At 44.9% G+C, this 20,958-nt stretch overlaps 1 protein-coding gene across 1 annotated transcript in view; it reads right to left on the bottom strand.

Moving 5' to 3' along the window:
• LOC126416857 (leucine-rich repeat-containing protein 24-like) overlaps positions 1–20,958 on the bottom strand; it is a gene marked incomplete at its 5' end in the record, with an annotated part of 209,373 nt that overhangs the window by 52,743 nt on the left and 135,672 nt on the right. Inside the window, one exon of the mRNA XM_050084741.1 lies at positions 5,167–5,244. Coding sequence (XP_049940698.1) covers positions 5,167–5,244 — 78 coding nt within the window. The remainder of the gene's footprint in view (positions 1–5,166; positions 5,245–20,958) is intronic.

Raw genomic sequence — 20,958 nt, 5'->3', positions numbered from 1 at the left:
TATAGTGGGCATGCGGGAGGCCGGGTGGACGTACCGCCGAAATGCTCAACACGTGGGGCGTGAGGTCTCCACAGTACATCGATGTTGTCGCCAGTGGTCGGCGGAAGGTGCACGTGCCCGTCGACCTGGGACCGGACCGCAGCGACGCACGGATGCACGCCAAGACCGTAGGATCCTACGCAGTGCCGTAGGGGACCGCACCGCCAATTCCCAGCAAATTAGGGACACTGTTGCTCCTGGGGTATCGGCGAGGACCATTCGCAACCGTCTCCATGAAGCTGGGCTACGGTCCCACACACCGTTAGGCCGTCTTCCGCTCACGCCCCAACATCGTGCAGCCCGCCTCCAGTGGTGTCGCGACAGGCGTGAATGGAGGGACGAATGGAGACGTGTCGTCTTCAGAGATGAGAGTCGCTTCTGCCTTGGTGCCAATGATGGTCGTATGCGTGTTTGGCGCCGTGCAGGTGAGCGCCACAATCAGGACTGCATACGACCGAGGCACACAGGGCCAACACCCGGCATCATGGTGTGGGGAGCGATCTCCTACACTGGCCGTACACCACTGGTGATCGTCGAGGGGACACTGAATAGTGCACGGTACATCCAAACCGTCATCGAACCCATCGTTCTACCATTCCTAGACCGGCAAGGGAACTTGCTGTTCCAACAGGACAATGCACGTCCGCATGTATCCCATGCCACCCAACGTGCTCTAGAAGGTGTAAGTCAACTACCCTGGCCAGCAAGATCTCCGGATCTGTCCCCCATTGAGCATGTTTGGGACTGGATGAAGCGTCGTCTCACGCGGTCTGCACGTCCAGCACGAACGCTGGTCCAACTGAGGCGCCAGGTGGAAATGGCATGGCAAGCCGTTCCACAGGACTACATCCAGCATCTCTACGATCGTCTGCATGGGAGAATAGCGGCCTCCATTGCTGCGAAAGGTGGATATACACTGTACTAGTGTCGACATTGTGCATGCTCTGTTGCCTGTGTCTATGTGCCTGTGGTTCTGTCAGTGTGATCATGTGATGTATCTGACCCCAGGAATGTGACAATAAAGTTTCCCCTTCCTGGGACAATGAATTCACGGTGTTCTTATTTCAATTTCCAGGAGTGTATGCCAGTTTCTGGAACACAAAACTTTCCCAACTGATATTTCCTTTGGCCCAATAAAAATTCGTCTGGTAATTTGCTGGCAAGAGTGTGACCCTGAAACAGATCAGAGCCCTCTCTGGGGCAAAAAATTAAGAAAACAAACAGAAGCTCTACCTTTAGAGTTAGAGAATTAACAAAAATATGTATTACTTTGGTGCAGCGTATAGTGAGATGCTGTAATTTAGCGCCGTCCGCTGCGTAAAGGACGTTCGAGAAGTGGTAGATTGCGGTATAGGGTACTAACCTCCCGGAACCCACTGCACTCCTTCCTGTGGCCACCACGTTCGGATAGTTCACAAAAGTGTAGAGCCCAGATTGAAATGGGGTGTAGTGTACTTACTTGAGTTGCCACTGAGTGTGGTCACCAGCTACCATGTGCAGATATCCTATGAAGGTGTGGAGTGATCCTTGTAGTGTAGGTTAGAGCAGTTTACTGTCCTCCTAGAGACCCACTGTGGACTGCCAGTGGCTGGAAAGTCCCGGTAGAAGATTCAGTGTGATTTCATGTAATATAATAACCTCCCAGTGCAGCACAGCGCTACCTCTGGCCATTACGTCTAGCAGTCCAAGAAGATGTATTGCTGGAATGTAGCGTGGTGTAGTCTGCAATAGCATGCTGACTTGCTGGTTCACCACAGGAACACTTTACCAGCCGCAAGTTTAGATAGTCTGCCGACATGTAGAGGCCACAGCGTAGTGTAGAGTACTGACATCTTAGACACGTACATGCCCTCGGCCAACAGGCGGAAGTGTAATGAGACTAGCGTAGTGAAGTGTGATGTGGTGTAACATAGTGGTCTTCCAGAGCCACTGTACATATCGCCACAGATCCAAGGCTCATGGTAGTACACTGACATGTAGAGACAGGAATGTAGTGTAACGTAATGTAGTGTAGTGTACTGACATCCAGGATCCCCACTACACACTGCCGCCTGGCTAGTAGATCTGTGTAATCTAAGTGGATGTAGGGGCTTGACTGTACTGTAGGTTGTGTAGCGGACTGATCTGTACATTCCTGCTGGAGAGCATAACCGGCTAGTCCATAAAGGCTGGAATGTACACTATGGTCACTAAAATTGCTACACCACGAAGATAACGCGCTACAGACGCGAAATTTAACCGACAAGATGAAGATGCTGAGATATGCAAATGATTAGGTTTTCAGAACATCCACACAAGGTTGGCGCCGGTGGCGACACCTACAACGTGCTGACATGAGGACAGTTTCCAACCGATTTCTCATACACAAACAGCAGTTGACCGGCGTTGCCTGGTGAAACGTTGTTGTGATGCCTCGAATAAAGGGGAGAAATACGAACCATCACGGTTCCGACTTTGATAAAGGTCGGATTGTAGCGTATCGCGATTGCTGTTTATCGTATCGCGACTTTGCTGCTTGTGTTGGTCGAGATCCAATGACTGTTAGCAGAATATGGAATCGGTGGGTTCGGCAAGGTAATACGGAACGTCGTGCTGGATCCCACCGGCCTCGTACCACTAGCAGTCGAGATAACAGGCATCTTATCCGCATGGCTGTAACGGATCGTGCAGCCATGTCTCGATCCCTCAGGCAGCAGATGGGGACGTCTGCAAGACAACAACCATCTGCACGAACAGTTCGAAGACGTTTGCAGCAGCATGGGCTATCAGCTCGGAGACCATGGCTGCAGTTACCCTTGACGCTGCATCACAGATAGGAGCGCCTGCGATGGTGTACTCAACGACGAACCTTAGTGCACGAATGCCAAAACGTCATTTTTTCGGATGAATCCAGGTTCAGTTTACAGCATCATGATGGTCGCATCCGTGTTTGGCGATATCGCGGAGAACGCACATTGGAAGCGTGTATTCGTCAACGCCATACTGGTGTATCACCTGGCGTGATGGTATGGAGTGCCATTGGTTACACGTCTCGTTCACCTCTTGTTCGCATTGACGGCACTTTGAACAGTGGACGTTACATTTCAGATGTGTTACGACCCGTGGCTCTACCCTTCATTCGATCCCTGCGAAACCATACATTTCAGCAGGATAATGCACAACCGCATGTTGCAGGTCCTGTACGGGCCTTTCTGGATACAGAAAATGTTCGACTGCTGCCCTGGCCAGCACATTCTCCAGATCTCTCACCAATTGAAAACGTCTGGTCAGTGGACGGTCGAGCAACTGGCTCGTCACAATACGCCAGTCACTACTCTTGATGAACTGTGGTATCGTGTGGAAGCTGCATGGGCAGCTGTACCTGTACACGCCATCCAAGCTCAGTTTGACCCAATGCCCAGACGTATCAAGGACGTTATTACGGCCAGAGGTTGTTGTTCTGGGTACTGATTTCTCAGGATCTATGGACCCAAAATGTAATCACATGTCACTTCTAGTATGGTTTATTTGTCCAATGAAAACCCGTTTATCATCTGCATTTCTTCTTAGTGTAGCAATTTTAATGGCCAGTAGCCTACATTGTGTACGTGATACCACCTCCATCTTTATACGTACACATCGCTTTCCTATGGCTTTTGTCACCTCAGTGTAATCACAGTTCTCTTCTCTGTATCATTACAGTGAGATTACTTTCTATAAATCGACTTGCAGACGCGACAGCTTGTAACAGTCGCTGAAGTACAACTGCCTTCTCGTTGAAAGTTTGCTAATGGTTTTTTGATCCATTCATTCAGTCTCAAGTGCCTTTATAAGATCCAGACTTTACGCTACCACACACACACATACACAAAACACTTTAGTGGCGGTTACTGTAATTTTGGTCTAGCCGTAAAGCCGGATTTGCCTAGCCCTCCCTCGCTGGAGCATTGACGATTAAATTCCATGACAGTGATTTGCAGTAAGGACTGCGTAATCAGATGCCGCCTAAAAAGGGTTTTCGGGAGATCGGCGGTTCAAATACTCGGCCGGCCACCCAGCTTTAGATTTTTCGTGGATTCACCTAATCTCTAAGGACAGACGCCATAACTGTTCTATTGCCCTCATTTCTACGTGCTTCCTTCTTTCCTGCTCACAGGGCATTTACTGCTAGTTGATCTCACCAAATCTGCCAGATGCAGTATCATCATCGTTTTCCTCTGCTAGAAGATGATGAGGAAGGGGAAACCAACTGGTATTCGAGACATTCCTGCAGAATTATTCAAGAATGCTGGCAATAGCATGAAAATAATGTTTCAGGAAAAGATCACGTCCATCTATAACACAGAAGAGAGACCAACGACTTCCAGAAATGTATCACCGTTCCCATACTGAGAAAGGCGAGAGCTACAAAATGTGAGCACTGCAGAACATTAAACGTAATATCATATGAATAAAGAAACCCGTAAAGATTATATTTAGGAGAGTTGGAAAGAAGCTGCAGGATTACGCTAACTGAAAATCAGTTTAGATTCAGTAGTGGTTTCGGGAAAAGAGAGACGATTCTGCCACGCAGAGAAAAGCAATTATAGAAAAAGAAACCAACTTATGTTATCTTTTCCAGATCTTTTCATTTGATAATATTACCTGGAAAGCAATGTTGAGAATGTTGAAGGCAGAATGTCTAAAATGTAAAGATATATTGGTGATATTTCAGCTTCGATCGTTGAACTGTGTAATCTAAGTGGCTTGAGTGTAACGTAGGTATTGTAGCGGACTGATCTGTCCATTCCTGCTGTAGAGCATAACCGGCTATTCCATAAAGGCTGGAATGTAGTTCAGTTTATTGAAACGTAGTGTACTGATCTCCTGGACGCCCAATGCACCCTGCTGCGCGCCATTTGTGTAGTTCCTGCGGCGTAGTGTACTGTAGTGTAGCGTACTGACCTTCCTGATCCCCACTGGGCGCCGCCGCCGGCCAGCAGGTCCGGGTAGTCCACAGAGGTGTACAGGTTGCCGCCCCCAGGGCCCAGGTCCCGCCGCCGCATCACGTGCGCCGTCAGCGTGGAGGCGGATAGCAGCGTGGGCGCGGGGGCGGAGGATGGCGCCGGAGGCGGCGGCGGGCTGCGGCCGGACGGCTGCGGGGGCGGCGGGGACAGCGGCGCCGGCGACTTGAGCTGCCCCTGCACCTGCACCCAGCTGCTCGACGTCGTGCTCGGCGTCGTGTCCCTGCAGATACGACAGATCAGTATCCAGCATCACTGACACGAGACACACCTAACATACAGTGTTGAAGTCCGCAACAGATACAAGGTCTACAATGACCATAATTGCAAAATTTTTATTTTCGTGGCTGTCCACAGCCTTAAACTATTTTGAGAATGAAAAGGTGTCCAAGTAGACTATAATCTGTTTGTTTTCCTTGCCATTATCCAATTTCTACCATGGGTCATTTTCAATGGTTCAAATGGCTCTGAGCACTATGGGACTTAACAGCTATGGTCATCAGTCCCCTAGAATTTAGAACTACTTAAACCTAACTAACCTAAGGACATCACACAACATCATTTTCAATGGTGAAGCTTAAAATATGTCACTGAAAATGACCCACAGCTGTAATTGGCTAATTGCACTAATAATGAACAGATTATATACCACCTGGAGTACGTTTTCATTCTCTAACCATAACTGTGATTTAGATGTAACTACTGAAAACATATTTAAGACCACCTGGACATCAACGAAAGTGTGCAATATTCAGAGGGTGCTGGAAAGGAAAGAGTAACTTTACGAAACTGAAAATAAATACTGCACTATCAAATAAAATTTATATTTTAAATGTGTTAGTAAAAAGGGTAAGCAAAAAGTTTCAGTTCAAGGACCGGACAGTTCAGTATCGGTATGCCAACTAAGCAATGTCGCCGTAAACATTGAGGCTATCATCTCACCGACATACCAGGTTGAAGATACCCGTTTGGTAAAACGCTGTGTCGTGCTGTGTGAAGAAGTCCGTAACTCGACCTTTCACGGCATTTTCTATAGGACCGAAGGCGCTATAATCACATGGAGATAAATTGAGACTATAGGCGGGTATTCGAGGTCTCCCTCTTGATTTGTCTGTAATGGGTGACCTATACCGCTCTGCGTCTTGTGTCGAATCGCAACCAGAACTGAACTGGGCGCAGGATTTTTCGACAGATATGTTGTCCCATACACATTCATCATTCGCCGATGGATGTCTACCAGAGTTTGCTGTTCAGCAGCCAAGAAAATAATAACTGCTCGTTGGCCCTGTTGGGACGAATTTGGTAATAACCTCGTCACAGTGCAAGTTTCCGCATTTACTACACACACGTCGGAAAGACACGAATACCACACTGGTGTACCTGTGGGCGCTTATATATCCGCGTCGGAGCATCGCTACGTTGCAAAGACGCTGCAGCAACGCGCTCAAAGGGAAACGTTTTCATCGCCCCTCACAGTTTTTTCGAAAGTAAACATCTTAGCACATCTGTAACATTCGATACCATGTTACTCTTTCGGTGCAGTGTAACGAGTTTCGAGCCTTGTCTTCATGCTGTCCACAATAACACAGAGATGTCACTGCTTATGCAAGTCCCTCTCCTTGACAATAACTCTTGCTGTTTTCTGGTCACAAGCAACTTCAATCGGGTTCATTCAACAGAAAATGCAGGCTTTTCCATTCGGTCAATTCCTGCCACCTGGAGGAAGGTGTTTACGACGTGAACGCGCAGTGTACGTGCGCAATCGTCTCGGAAGACGAATGCATCACTGAAATGTTAACTGTACAGCTGTGCAATCTATTGGATAACCCTGTACCGAATCTTTACATGTATCACATTTTCATCGACAGCGAAAAAGTTGGCCGACATTGTATGTATGCTATTGACTCGAGGGACTGCTGAACCGTCTCCTGCTGTCCCAATGGGACTTCATACAGCACACATTCGCGAGGTATGGCTACTTCTGTCGCTTCTGTGGTCTAACACGATGATCATCAGTGTTCGGACAGGTGTCCTGCAAGCGTCAATAAGGAGAACTTGACATCTCTGTTCGAGGTACCACTCCAAGTGTTACCTGGCTCACCCCCTTTCCGCACGAAGTTGCTGGCTTGTTCTGTTGTTCGTAAAAGACATGTACAGGCCAAATCGATTGAAGATGTTTGCGTACTGCCGCAGTTGGCCCAGTTGTCTCACAAAAGAAAGCACATATTTCTTTTTCATTGTCCTCTGTGTTCGTACGTTCCGCAACAGACACCATTGTTCACCAAGGGCGACAGCTTCGAGGCAGGTTTCCAGATGTCTCACGATACCATTTCATCATGATTGGCTCGTATTCGAGAAACGTGAACCGTCTAACTGTAAGATTAAACCTCATTCTAAGACGGTTTACAACTATTTGACCATAGATATCCACTTTTTATTTCGAAGGAAATCATATTTTTCCTCATTTTTTGGAATCTGATCTCAATAATTTTATTTGTACGTCTGCGACACAATATCCCCAATATTCATCTCTATACCGATTATTCTTTAATATGACTGTTGTACCCCTCTTCCTCATACCACATGAGTAATCATGTATCTCAGCTACCTGCCTTCTCTGTTCTGGGCAGTAACCATGCAATAATTTCTGTACTTGTTCATTATAGAACTACAGGAAACTTTTTTAACACACTAACGATATTTTACAGTCATAGTTTTCTTCAGCACAGTGCTGCTTCTAGGAATTGAAAGATAACTTCAACATCTACTGTTTTGCGATTACAAAAACAGTTCTTGATCTGAGATATTTATCGTCAGTTTGGTATTAACATCATCTTCATTAGCCATTTTAGTTCTATTGCTCTACAAGGGCCATAAAATCTTCTTTTATACAAATGAATATTCCTCCGCTACGTCCTTTAATGTCTTCTATGTTCCTTTAAGCCATCGACTATGTCTTATTTCTTGGAATCGACATCTTACCTCCTTGCATAATCTTCCATCCATTCGTTTGGCTACATGTTATGCACACTCCCGTTTCATTACACTCATTATTTCAGTCCTGTACAAGAGTTAAGTTCCTTGAGAAAATTTGTTTGACTTTCATGTCTTTCCAGGTAAACCAGCTCACGCGTCTGTGTCTTTCAAGTCGAGCAGGCCATTCGTTTCTGATCGATTTACGGATTGATCGTCTACATTTCACTGCCGTACAGCAACACTTTAATACACTGACTCCATTTTACGTTTCAGACACATTTTCGTTTTCAAAATCTTATTTACCATGAGAATTCGAGGTCTCTTTCAACCTTTCATTCACTTTTGTTCGTTTCAATTTGAATTATGGAGCCGGCCGTGGTGGCCGAGTGGCTCTACGCGCTTCAGGCCTCGCGACTGCTACGGACGAAGGTTCGAATCCTGCCTCGGGCATGGATGTGTGTGCTATCCTTAGGTTAGTTAGGTTTAAGTAGTTCTAAGTTCTAAGGGAGTGATGACCTTAGAAGTTAAATCCCATAGTGGTCAGAGCCATTTGAACCATTTTTGAATTATGGAGACAAAAAAAAAAGGCTCTGAGCACTATGGGACTTAACATCTGTGGTCATCAGTCCCCTAGAACTTAGAACTACATAAACCTAACTAACCTAAGGCCATCCCAGACATCCACGCCCGAGGCAGGATTCGAACCTGCGACCGTAGCAGTCGCGCGGCTCCGGACCGAGCGCCTAGAACCGCTAGACCACCACGGCCGGCATTATGGAGACAGATTAGCCATATTGGTCACACATTATGTTGCTCATATTACAATTAATTTTCAATCGTACTGTCACACGACCTTCTTCAAGGTCAGTCATTAGCTTTTGAAGTTAAACAATATAACGTCATCACGAACAGTCGGTTCAGAAAGGTTCTACCGAGAAGGAGTATAATTTTTCACCTTTTGTTAGGATCTGAAATCTTTTCCTGGAATTTTCAGTTTAAATGGTACAGCTACAGGATGGTCTACGTAAAGCTTTCCCGGAAAGTATTTACAATAATACTGGCGCGCGACTGATCCTCCTTAATGAATATCACGGCTTTTATTCGCTACAGAACCTACGTTTTGCATTGCGGACTTCGTTGGAGTTTTGGCAGAAACATTTCCAGTATTAAACTACATAGAAAACAGTTCCGCGCGAACTGTGCTTCGTATAATACTCGAGAATGAACAGTCGTTGCTTTATCGTGAGCATCATTTTGCGCTGCATTCAGCTGGTCACTAAACACGTCTGCCCTTTCACTCACTCAAACATAATGAGAAGAGGAAGTGAAGTATAGAGTGCTTATAAATTACTTATACAAAAGTAACCTTTAAATGTGGAAAAGGTATACAGCTTACATAAATATACAGAATTCAATGCAATATGTTTTCGGGTTTCATATACAAATTTCAATGTCGCTACCATTTGTAACATGAGAAACGTCCGGTCTGTAATCAGTTTCTTGCAAAATCCTATGAAGGAAATTTAGTTATATGCTCGTGGTGACTAGCGCTTGATTCACCATTTCCAAACCAAGCCGGCACACTCCTAAGGACATACGGGACAATTTCACGGTCGTAATATGGTGCCGCGCCATCATGCTGGAAAATAAATTGTATCCTATTGTAATTGGGTCATCAGATAATTTTCATGGATTTCCTGGTACGATATGGCTGTTACGGTTGGTTTGCAACGAAGAAAGAACTGCCAAACTTGTTATAGCTCGCAGCGTACGTGTTTCTGTTCACCCCATATCCGACACTATGACGGTTCACTTTACAGCAGATATGGAACGTGGCTTCGTCACCGAACACAATTTTACTATGCTCTCTGTTAAACATTTCTGTACAAAACTCAGTTAGTTTTTCTTTGTCAGTTCCTCTTAAAGCTTGTCACAGTTCCAATTTTTACGGCTTCAGTGACAGACGTTTCCGTAATACCTTCCACATAACACATTCCGTCCTATATCAGTATGTATATTCAGTTCTAAGATGACAAGTCTCGTTCATTTACCCGGACTGCGAATGTAAGACTACTGGACTTGTTCAGCTGCTGCGTCAGAGACTCCTCGCCTACTGTGATCCAGCGTCCTTTGTGAGAAGATTGTTCCAATTAATAACAGTTTGTCTAGCGGATTTGGATTCATGAAGCCATGAATAACACTGCGCACGCTCTGCACCATTATATGACTACGTGATGGCTGTCGGAAAAACTCGTTCGCGCATGCCACCTAGCGGGTGGTCGCGAGTTATCAGCATTAGGCGTTAATGAAAGTTGAAGATATAAGGCATTCACTGCTGTGTCAAACATCTGTGTAAATTATTTGCCCTTTTCACAGTGAAAGGTTAGTTTTGTGTAACTAATTTATAAACGTCATGAGCTTGTGACTGAGCAGGTTGGATATGTGCAAGCGCAGAAATCTGACAAAAACCTCACGGTATATGGAAATCACGAGTTTCAACATTTTCTGTGATCGGCAGTTCTCTTCATTAATAACGGACAATTTCGCGCCAGTCTTATAAAAGTTTCGAACGGAACTGTACGGATCCAGCGACCTTTTGAAGTCACAAATATCTTTGATGCATACATGCAGACTAATGTGACGAATTAAATTTTGTACCAGGGCTGGTATTCGAAACCCAGGTCCCCTGCTCACTAGGCAGATGCGCTAACCACTACGCCACCGTGGCACAGTACGTTTGCACAGCGCCTCGGACTATCCTAGAACGCTTCCTTCCTCAGTCCAAATTCCTGCGCACGCTTACGATGCTGAGGAATATAGCACTACAGTCGGAAAGCTTGTGCAGCGCTGTTAGAGTTTAGGGAGAATACCAAACGGACTGAGGCATGAAGGGTAATTTGGCTTGGTTCAAATGGCTCTGAGCACTATGGGACTTAACTTCTGAGGTCATCAGTCCCCTAGAACTTAGAACTACTTAAACCTAACCTAAGGACACCACAAACATCTATGCACGAGGCAGGATTCGAACCTGCGACCGTAGCAATCGCGAGGATCCAGACTGAAGCGCCTAGAACCGCTAGGTCACACCGGCCGGCAAGGGTTATTTGGAGCGAGGAGGAATGCATGATCGTGTAGTCCGTGCAAATGCGCGAAAGTTGTGCCGTGATGGCGTAGTGATTAGCGCATCTGCATAGTGCGCAGGTGACCTGGGTTCGAATCCCACTGTTGGTACAAATTTTGATTCATCGCTTTAGTCTGCATATATACGTTGTAAATATTTCCCAAGTCAGTTTTATTTTGTTCACTCTGTACAAATAAATTGTCAACAAAATTATTTGTGTTTAAAATACAATAAAAACAATAAATAGATAAATTTTAAGTAACGACTGTTATATAACATGGCACTGAAACAATATCTGTTCCATATTTAGGCAAAACTGATAGGAACATGAAAATCAGGTAATTTCCAAGAATGTTTGCCTATCGAAGGCGCGGGCTCCAAACGATTGGTATCTAACGTGGAATCCAAATCGATCACGCGACTGTGGTGGCGGGCGTTATGATAAATTATTAGTGATTTGCTAGGGAAACCCAAACGATTTTTTCGGTTGTGAGTGGTATGTCTGGTAATATAAACGTTTCTTCGGTCGATTGCCTGAGGTGGAAGAATCTAGTCCCATGCTTATGCAATGTAGAAATTGTTTGAATTTTTTCGGAAATATGGACTAATACTGGATGACGAAAGTAGGAACTGGTTAGTCTGCGGTGGGGCGAAGTCGATAAAGGTTTGTAACAAGGCTACCAGGAAGAGTACACGGTTTGCTACTCCAAATTATCGATCCAGACCAATATAATTCTTGTATTTTGCTGGATTAGGGACCACAACCTGCAAGCAACAGCATAGGAAACTGAATTATCTAACAATACCGTGTGCGACTATTTCGGGTTTTGCAAAGAGGTGTGTTATGTAATAGTGACGAACAAATGTGTACCGATTGGTGGACCAAATAAAGTTGTTCAAGTGGACGAATCGCACATAGCAAGAAGGGAAAACCAGAGAGAACGACCTTTAAGGAATGAAATCAAACATATTTGGGAGTTCGGTGGAATAGAACGAGAGTCTCGGAAGTGCTTTGTGGTAAGAGTGTTTGTGGTGTCACCGCCAGACACCACACTTGCTAGGTGGTAGCCTTTAAATCGGCCGCGGTCCGTTAATATACTTCGGACCCGCGTGTCGCCACTGTCAGTGATCGCAGACCGAGCGCCACCACACGGCAGGTCTAGAGAGACTTACTAGCACTCGCCCCAGTTGTACAGACGACTTTGCCAGAAGGGGATCACTGACAATTACGCTCTCAATTGCCGAGACGATAGTTAGCCTAGCCTTCAGCTACATTTGCTACGACCTAGCAAGGCGCCGTATTCAATTGCTAATTAATATTATGAAGCATGTATCATCAAGAGCGTTGTTCTACAATTATGGATTAAAGTATTCCAGAAGCTACGTACTTTTCTTTATAGCATTTATTACGTATCCTGTTTCAGACCTCACGCCACCCTGCGTGAGTTTAAGCGCGTGCCTTTCGGCTTCCTCTCATTGTGTCTAGGCTGTCTTGCCTAGACACAACAGCGTTCTCCAGAGACAAGGTAACTTTAGTCGGTTCGATAAAGAACTTTATACTGCCCGGTAGCAAAGTGATTACAGACGGCATTCAGTCCTACTAGACACTGAAAGCAGAAGGATTCAATCATGAGTTCGTCAACCACTGTAGAGTTCGTGTCTCCATATGACCCCAGTGTGTACAGGCAGAATATCGAGAGGCTGTGGAAATCAGTGAAATCTTACTTGAATCAGTATCTGTATTTCCATAACTTACGGTTCCAAGGAAAAGTTGACGCTTGTGACACTTTACCCATATTTTTACCTGACATTGGCAGAGTCTACCCAGGTTACGGCAAAAAGGGAATCTTTCCCGTAGCATACACATCAAATGGACTTTTACGTGACGACAACGTCGACGACGAGTGAGGTAAGGCGGTTCCTTTGTAATTACAAGTATTTTGTCCTTGCAGTAGTGAGCACTATAAACGTGCTCATAGTGCCCGCCATCACAGTCGCGTGATCGATTTAGAAGCGCAGGTTCGATATCTATCGTTTGGAGCCCGCGGCTTCGATGGGCAAACATTCTTGGGAATTACCGAAAATCAGAACACCTAGTAGATAGTGTCGAAAGTTCCATGCGGCGTTTCGCGGATGATGCTGTAGTATGCAGAGAAGTTGCGGCATTAGAAGATTGCAGCGAAATGCAGGAAGATCTGCAGCGGATAGGCACTTGGCGCAGGGAGTGGCAACTGATGCTTAACATAGACAAATGTAATGTATTGCGAATACATAGAAAGATGGATCCTTTATTCCATAATTATATGATAGCGGAACAAACACTGGTAGCAGTTACTTTCGTAAAATATCTGGGAGAAGGCGTACGGAACTATTTGAAGTGGAATGATCATATAAAATTAATTGTTGGTAAGGTGGGTGTCAGGTTGCGATTCATTGGGAGTGTCCTTAGAAAATGTAGTCCATCAACAAAGGAGGTAGCTTACAAAACACTCGTTCGACCTATACTTGAGAATTGCTCATCAGTGTGGGGTCCGTACCGACCAGGTCGGGTTGACAGAGAAGATAGAGAAGATCCAAAGAAGAGCGGCGCGTTTCGTCACAGGGTTATTTGGTAAGCGTGATAGCGTTACGCAGATGTTTAGCAAACTCAAGTGGCAGACTCTGCAAGAGAGGCGCTCTGCATCGATGTGTAGCTTGCTGTCCAGGTTTCGAGAGGGTGCGTTTCTGGGTTGCTTCCCCCTACTAATACCTCCAGAGGAGATGACGAATTTAAAATTAGAGAGATTCGAGCGCGCACGGAGGCTTTCCGGCAGTCGTTCTTTCCGCGAACCATGCGCGACTGGAACATGAAAGAGAGGTAGTGACAGCGGCACGTGAAGTTCCCTCCGCCATACACCGTTGGGTGGCTTGCGGAGTATAAATGTAGATGTAGATGTAGAAGAAAATAGGTTTTTCAAATGTCAAAGCCACGTCTGAGTAAACACTGAGAAAGTGTTATTTTCATAACTTTACTGCCATTACACCCATGAACGGTTTAGTTACGAAAATTTCTGACACTACAGTTTTTAATTCAAGTCGTCATTCCTACGAACAAATTTAAATAAGTGGTGCAGACATGAAGGAATGCTTAACGTAATGCTGCTGGCTCGATATACATAAATGGTACAGAGAATGGGTAACAATTAACACTTATTAACAATTGTTTCCTAAAATACTGAGCTAATCTAGCGTCATTCATCTGACGTCGACTGCGAATGAATTCCGCTAAAAGGAAGCGGACGGAGAAAAATAATAGCTACAAATTAAAGCAGATATCTGCTTTTTTTGGAGTATCTGGCTGGATTTGCCGCCCCCGTGCCGCGGGCATGAGCAGCATTGTGAAACTATGGCGTGAGAGTGCCGGTAGCCGCGGCTGGGGTTTCCGCTGCTTTGCCCGCCCGCCTGCTACAGACCGTTGCTACGTGACGAGACTGGGGGTTCCAACCGCTGCCGGCGCAGAACACCCGGAGCTGGCCGGGCCGTATTGAAAAATCGCGCCGTCTCACTGCGACCCGTTTCACAATTCTGTTACGGAAATTCCGAGTGCGCCGAATGGCGGCCGACATCTGACTTGATTTAAGAGCCAGAACAGAGTGCACCGTTCGTGATCCGCATATCGCGAGGCCGCGGCGGCTTCCGCCTTTGCCACCGCTGTACCGTTTTCCGTGCCGCGGAACATCCACCTTATCTGTGTTCGGCGGGCAGAAAATTAATTAGAGTTTTTACAGAAATTTCTTTGTTTGCCGATAATGTCGTGTCGTCGCCTACACAGTGAGATATAGTTTCAGTGAAACAATGGTTTTAAAGCAGCGCGAACCGAGAGAGAACTAAAGAAATCAGATAAAATGAAATGTATAACAAAGTCCCTATTTGTCGCTGTACTCTCATTCGATCGCTAATGTCTCAACATAGTGATCTTGCGGTCTTCCAGCGCATACACCTGTGAGTGTGTGGGTTTTATTCTGTCAAGTTGCACAATGGGTCGATCCACAAGTACCCTTTGGCTCCTGCAAGAAACAGTTTCCACCTCACAACTCTGCAGAAGTCAGACAGATGCCCCTAATGTGCCAACAAGAACTGCTTGAAAAACATTCAGCAACAAATATCTTCTGGAATCGTCCGCTGTAAGGAAAATACACAAAAATATTCTATATGTTCTTACGTAACTAGTGGGATACTTGGGTAGACGAGTATTGCTAGCAAGTGTAAGAAAAACATTAAACGAACGAAAAATATTATTTATTACAAAAAATTCCGAGAAATCAAGTGAAACATTTTCATATAAAATAATAATAAATTTCCGTGTTCTTTTCGGAACATAGATTGCCTCTTGTGGATAGGAATGCTATTATTTTACAAAGTATGGAAAGGTTCTTTTCTCCCTTTTCTTTAAGAATGTTATTTACTTGACACAATGGCTGAGAGCCGCTCCTACACAACTTGAATAACTTTTCTAGGTACTGTCAAGGCTGCCGCGTGGGAAATGTGGTGGAGTGCACTGTTAAGAGAGGACAGATAGGGCACGCATACACTGTAGCACACAATACCATGCGCTGCGACGACTGCTGCCTGCATCGCTCGCTGCTGACAAATAACACAACTATATCTTTCTATCTGGATTGACGTTCGCCAATCAAACTCTCCCTACGCCTTGATGAAGTCAAGGACTCCTATCCGCTCCTAGTCTTAATTATAGGTGTGGTACACTGGTCAGATAACCAGTCCACCGCGATGACACTCAATACTCGCTCGCAGGCGTTTAACTAGTACTCTGTCCGTGTTCGCACCCTTCAATAAGTGTTCTGGCGCACTAATGAACAACAATTAATTGCGAGCGACTCAATTTAATGTGTCACTTCCATTTGCTAACGACAGTGGTGCTCTCGCAGCGAAGTACTGAGGAGAGACTTTGTTCCTCGCTCTTTGCGTACACGTGCGAGCGCACTCGCTCTCGTTGTGTTCCTGCTCCAAGAGCATCAATGGAACGGCCACTTTTTTCTGGAAAAGTTGCAAGGGTACATCATTCGCTCCCTTCTCACACTCCTCTGACTCTTTGCGTCAGAAGTATTCCACCAGTCAGCGTTGCTCTTTTAAACGGGAGAATGACGTTTCGTTTAAGTCGACCAATGCGGAAATCTGTTGCAGCTCAGTTAGCTGTATACTGTACTCCTGTGAGAACTCTGTAACTACGCAGTCAGTTCGTGAAAAAATGCGTCTTCTGGGCGCTCCCACAAAATGTAGCGGAATTTGCTTTTAAGTCGAACACAGGGGTCGTTATCCCTTCGCTCCTGTAAAAGCTGTCTTCTCTCAGGGCGGTTGATTCGGCCGAAGTAGGTATGTTGTTGACCCAGCCCTCTGAAGGGACAGTCTTCCCAGCAGGTTGGTTTCCTCTTCAGAACGAAAATTCCTGTGGCCGCCATGTTGTGTACGCCAGCCTCGACTTTTACAACCTTGGTACACACTAGCGATTTACTTATTAGATCGGCATATCGCTTACATGAATTCATACAAAATTGACTCTACCTTATCGACTTTGGGTTTAAAAGAAGCTTCTTGATGTGCACAATACGATTGTGAGGACAGAATATGTAAGAAATGAAGGTCAGGAGACCACACCACCTTACACACCGTTTTGATCCATCGTTACTACTGCCACGACGGCTGTTCGGAAAATAAGACTCGATACGTCGCGAAATGGTAACGACAACGAAAATCCGATGAAGCTTTGTACAGTTGTGTCGGGGGACTTCTAGCATGCCTGTAGATCATGTCAAGTAGCTCTTTTCATTTATGGGCACACAGTGAGCGCTTAAAGACGCCCAGAACAATAGTGTCTCCCGCCAAGTAGGTGTGGCTGCTGAGAGGTTTCGTCTGATTTCGTGCAACCTCACATAAGCCCCTGTCATGCATTTTCTCCTTCACGACAGTTCTCGGCCCCTCACTGCAGGGGCATTGAATACGCCCCTGCAGCGTTCTCGCCGGCTATTGTGGCCGAGCGGTTCTAGGCGCTTCAGTCCGGAACCGCGCTGCTGCTACGGTCGCAGGTTCGCATCCTGCCTCGGGCATGGCTGTGTGTGATGCCCTTAGGTTAGTTAGGTTTAAGTAGTTCTAAATCTAGGGGACTGATGACCTCATATGTTAAGTCCTATAGTGCTTAGTGAGATTTGAGCCACTTGCAGCGTTTTCGATGGTAGGTGCTTGATGACCCACGATAGAGCCCGGACTTGGCTCCCTCTAATTTTCGTCTCTGCTCACATGAAACGCTGGCTATGAAGACAACATTTTGGCAGAGACGACAAACTGAAGACCAGCGAAGAGAACTGGATGAAAGTACAGATCGCTGCCTTGTACGACTCGGGTGTTAGTAAGTTTGTACAAATGTCTATGTCGGACCGGCGTCAATGTAGACAAGTTGCTGGATAGTGTAGTAAACTGTTGCAAAGAAAAACATTTTTTTATTTTCACTGTCGTCCCCATTTTGCGACCGATATGATCTTACTTCCCGAATAGGCCTCGTATTTCAGAACAGCTCTTTTCTTCACTAACAATTAACGATGAGACACATGTGTCGTTTGTAAAATTATTTTGTTTCTTCTAAGCATTTCAACTAGCTTGGTTTGTTCACTTTACAGTAGCAACCCCCAATGACGTCAGTAGCAGAATACAAACCTTATTTGGAAGGATCATTCGCCGGCCGGTGTGGCCGAGTGGTTCTAGGCGCTTAAGTCTGTAATCGCGCGACCGCTACGGTCGCAGGTTCGAATCCTGCCTCGAGCATGGATGTGTGTGATGTCCTTAGTTAGTTTTATGTAGTTCTAAGTTCTAGGGGACTGATGAGCTCAGATATTAAGTCCCATAGTGCTCAGAGCCATTTGAACCAAGGAACATTCTTAAGATTATTTGCAATGTTTCGAAGTTAAACTTGAACGAATGCGCTCCAAAGTATCTGATTATAATTCCTTGTCAGTTATCTGTCAACTAATGAACCTTATTCTTCGTCACTCCGAGTAAACAATAGGGCAACGCACTACAATAAATTCGTTCAAGGAGCTTACAAGTTTAAATGTTTCCCTGCGGCACCGACTTTCTGTCCTTATTCGCACTATAGATTTTCCTTGCAACGTAGTTACCATTTGCTTAAACGAGTATCGTGCTGCGATGATTAAGACAGTGAATTTTCTGTTTATTTGTCCAACGCCGGTAAATCCTTAATTGGGAATATGATGGCAATGAAGTGAGATATTTCTTTAAAGTCAGTACCGCCATTAGACTGTTGTTTATTTACAGTGTCACATTTACACTTATATAATCATGATCTCGGCCTCAAAGAGCCATTGTCAAGTGTTTTAAGAGTTATAAATTGTCTAAGATGGCATACTGTCGTATTAAAATACACTATTAGACACATCGTGGAAGAGTCTAATAGTGTATTTTAATACGACAGAATGCCATCTTAGGCAATTTATAAAACTTAAAACAGTTTATAATGGCACTTTCAAGCATAATCATGATTGTGTAAGTCTAAAACTGTAAATAAACAACAGTCTAATGGAGGTGCTGAAATGGTTCAAATGTCTCTAAACACTATGGGACTTAACATGTGAGGTCATCAGTCCCCTAGACTAAGAACTACGTAAAACTAACTAACCTAAGGACATAACACACATCCATGCCCGAGGCAGGATTCGAACCTGCGACCGTAGCAGCAGCGCGGTTGCGGACTGAAGCGCCTAGAACAACTCGGCCACAGTGGCCGGCGGCAGTACTGACTTTAAAGAAATATATTATGACTGTGGCCTCGCATTATGAAAAAATTATTAAATGAGATATTTGTTTCAAATCATGGTCAGGCAAACCAGACTATGGAAAGTAGAACATCTTCATCTGTATCTATAATTTGATTCTCACAGTGTGTTTCCGAACGCACTTCGGATCCAGCTACTATTGCCTTTTTGTCCCCTTAACGTTCTAGGCGCTACAGTCTGGAACCGCACGACCGCTACGGTCGCAGGTTCGAATCCTGCCTCAGGCATGGATGTGTGTGATGTCCTTAGGTTAGTTAGGTTTAAGTAGTTCTAAGTGCTAGGGGACTGATGACCTCAGCAGATAAGTCCCATAGTGCTCAGAGCCATTTGAACCATTTCTCTCGGAATTCTGACACACCATCTCTCTTGTGACGTCTGCCACCGGAGGTGGAGGAGAATCTTCTTGAAGTTATAGCGTTTTTTTTCGAATCTAATCTATCTCTTCTACTAATCTTAATTTCTGAGGTTCCCAAACTCACGAAAAATACTCAACCATTCCGCAAACATTTCTTGTAAACTCAGAGAGCTTTATCCTCGGAATGGCCAAGCAAGGGTTAACACTGCGGGGCATAATTGTTTCCAGAACACCGGAGTATACTGCGACAAGGTCACGTCCATAGTTCAAACTACTGTTCAACCAAATGTATCTTATAATTCTGTGCAATGTGCTCCTTCAGCGTATGATAAAAGCCTTCTGTGATAAAAAATATGACGAATCGTGGTCCGTATAAAAAGTTTCAAGACTATATTTCTCACGTACAAGCGACGTCAGCGCAGTAACTACAATGGCAGCTTGAACGAACAACTCTAAACAACGGATGTGCATTCAACAGGTCAGTTATGTGTTAAATAGCGGATGTCGTGCCGTGGTGTTTCAACAATGTTGCGTCACAAATCTCAATGGGGCCACACTTCAAAATCAGTTGCACAAGATATTCTCCACAATGTCTTGGAGAATAGAAATGTCTGCGCTAAGTTTGTCCCGGGCTCCTTGAATCCAAAACAAAAATAACGGCGCGTGGATGCCTGTTGCAACGTGATTGAAACGAAAATTGTGGGCAGTTTTTCTGGAAAAAAAAAAAATCATCCCAGCGGACGAGACTTGGGAGTAATCAATGCGAACCTACCATAAAACGACAAAGTGCAGAAATTCACATAAATGGTCAAGGCTTTGACGACACAGTCAATAGTGAAACCAATGTCACGTGCGAGTTGATCACATTCTAAAGCAGTTTAAAATAGTTGCTGGTATGCTCTTTGCGTTTTGCTCAGGTAAGGAAGGCTATTTAGAATCCTGAACCATTAAAGCAACTACCTTGACGTTTTTTGGTTAATAGTGGCTCAAAATAATTGATCAAGTGAACATTTGCAAGATAGAAACGTATTTATAGAAGTTTTCGATATATTTTTTGTATATGCTTTTGTTGCATTTCTGTCTTTTATTTTTTATTGTCATGCCTTTTGCCACTTTCACTTTTAGGTATTTATGTCTATGTAATATTACTTTTCATGTCTTAAAGATGACGCTTCGGCGTATCTAATATAGTTTATGTTATTTTATTTTTAGCGACTCTGTCGTTGAAGTAATCCTGTTGTACGCCAACCACAGGTATCCCATCCAGTAGACGTAAACTTAATTTGTTTACTCGTTTCCCGCTCTTTTGGGGCTATCTACTAGAGTTCCCCGGCTCCAGTCGCTTCCGCTGCCGCGCTCGGATGGCTTCTGGGCCGTCTGCACTACTCACTCCGTCTGTGTTGTCCAACCGGGCGCTGTGGCTGCTACTGCTACGCATGAGTTCAGTTACTTATTTATATATACTGTTATTGATTTGATTTGTATGCGGAGCCCTCTCCAAAATTAGCGTTTTAGCAAGCTTGTTTGTGTAGCCATCTTCAAACCAAGAAGGCTCTAAGCACTACGGGACTTGACATCTGAGGTCATCATTCCTCTAGAACTTAGAACTACTTAAACCTTGCTAACCCAAGGACATCACAC

Source organism: Schistocerca serialis, chromosome 8 (assembly GCF_023864345.2).
Source record: "Schistocerca serialis cubense isolate TAMUIC-IGC-003099 chromosome 8, iqSchSeri2.2, whole genome shotgun sequence".
Classification (NCBI taxonomy): Eukaryota; Metazoa; Arthropoda; class Insecta; order Orthoptera; family Acrididae; genus Schistocerca; species Schistocerca serialis.
This window is presented reverse-complemented; position numbering and strand designations above follow the sequence as displayed.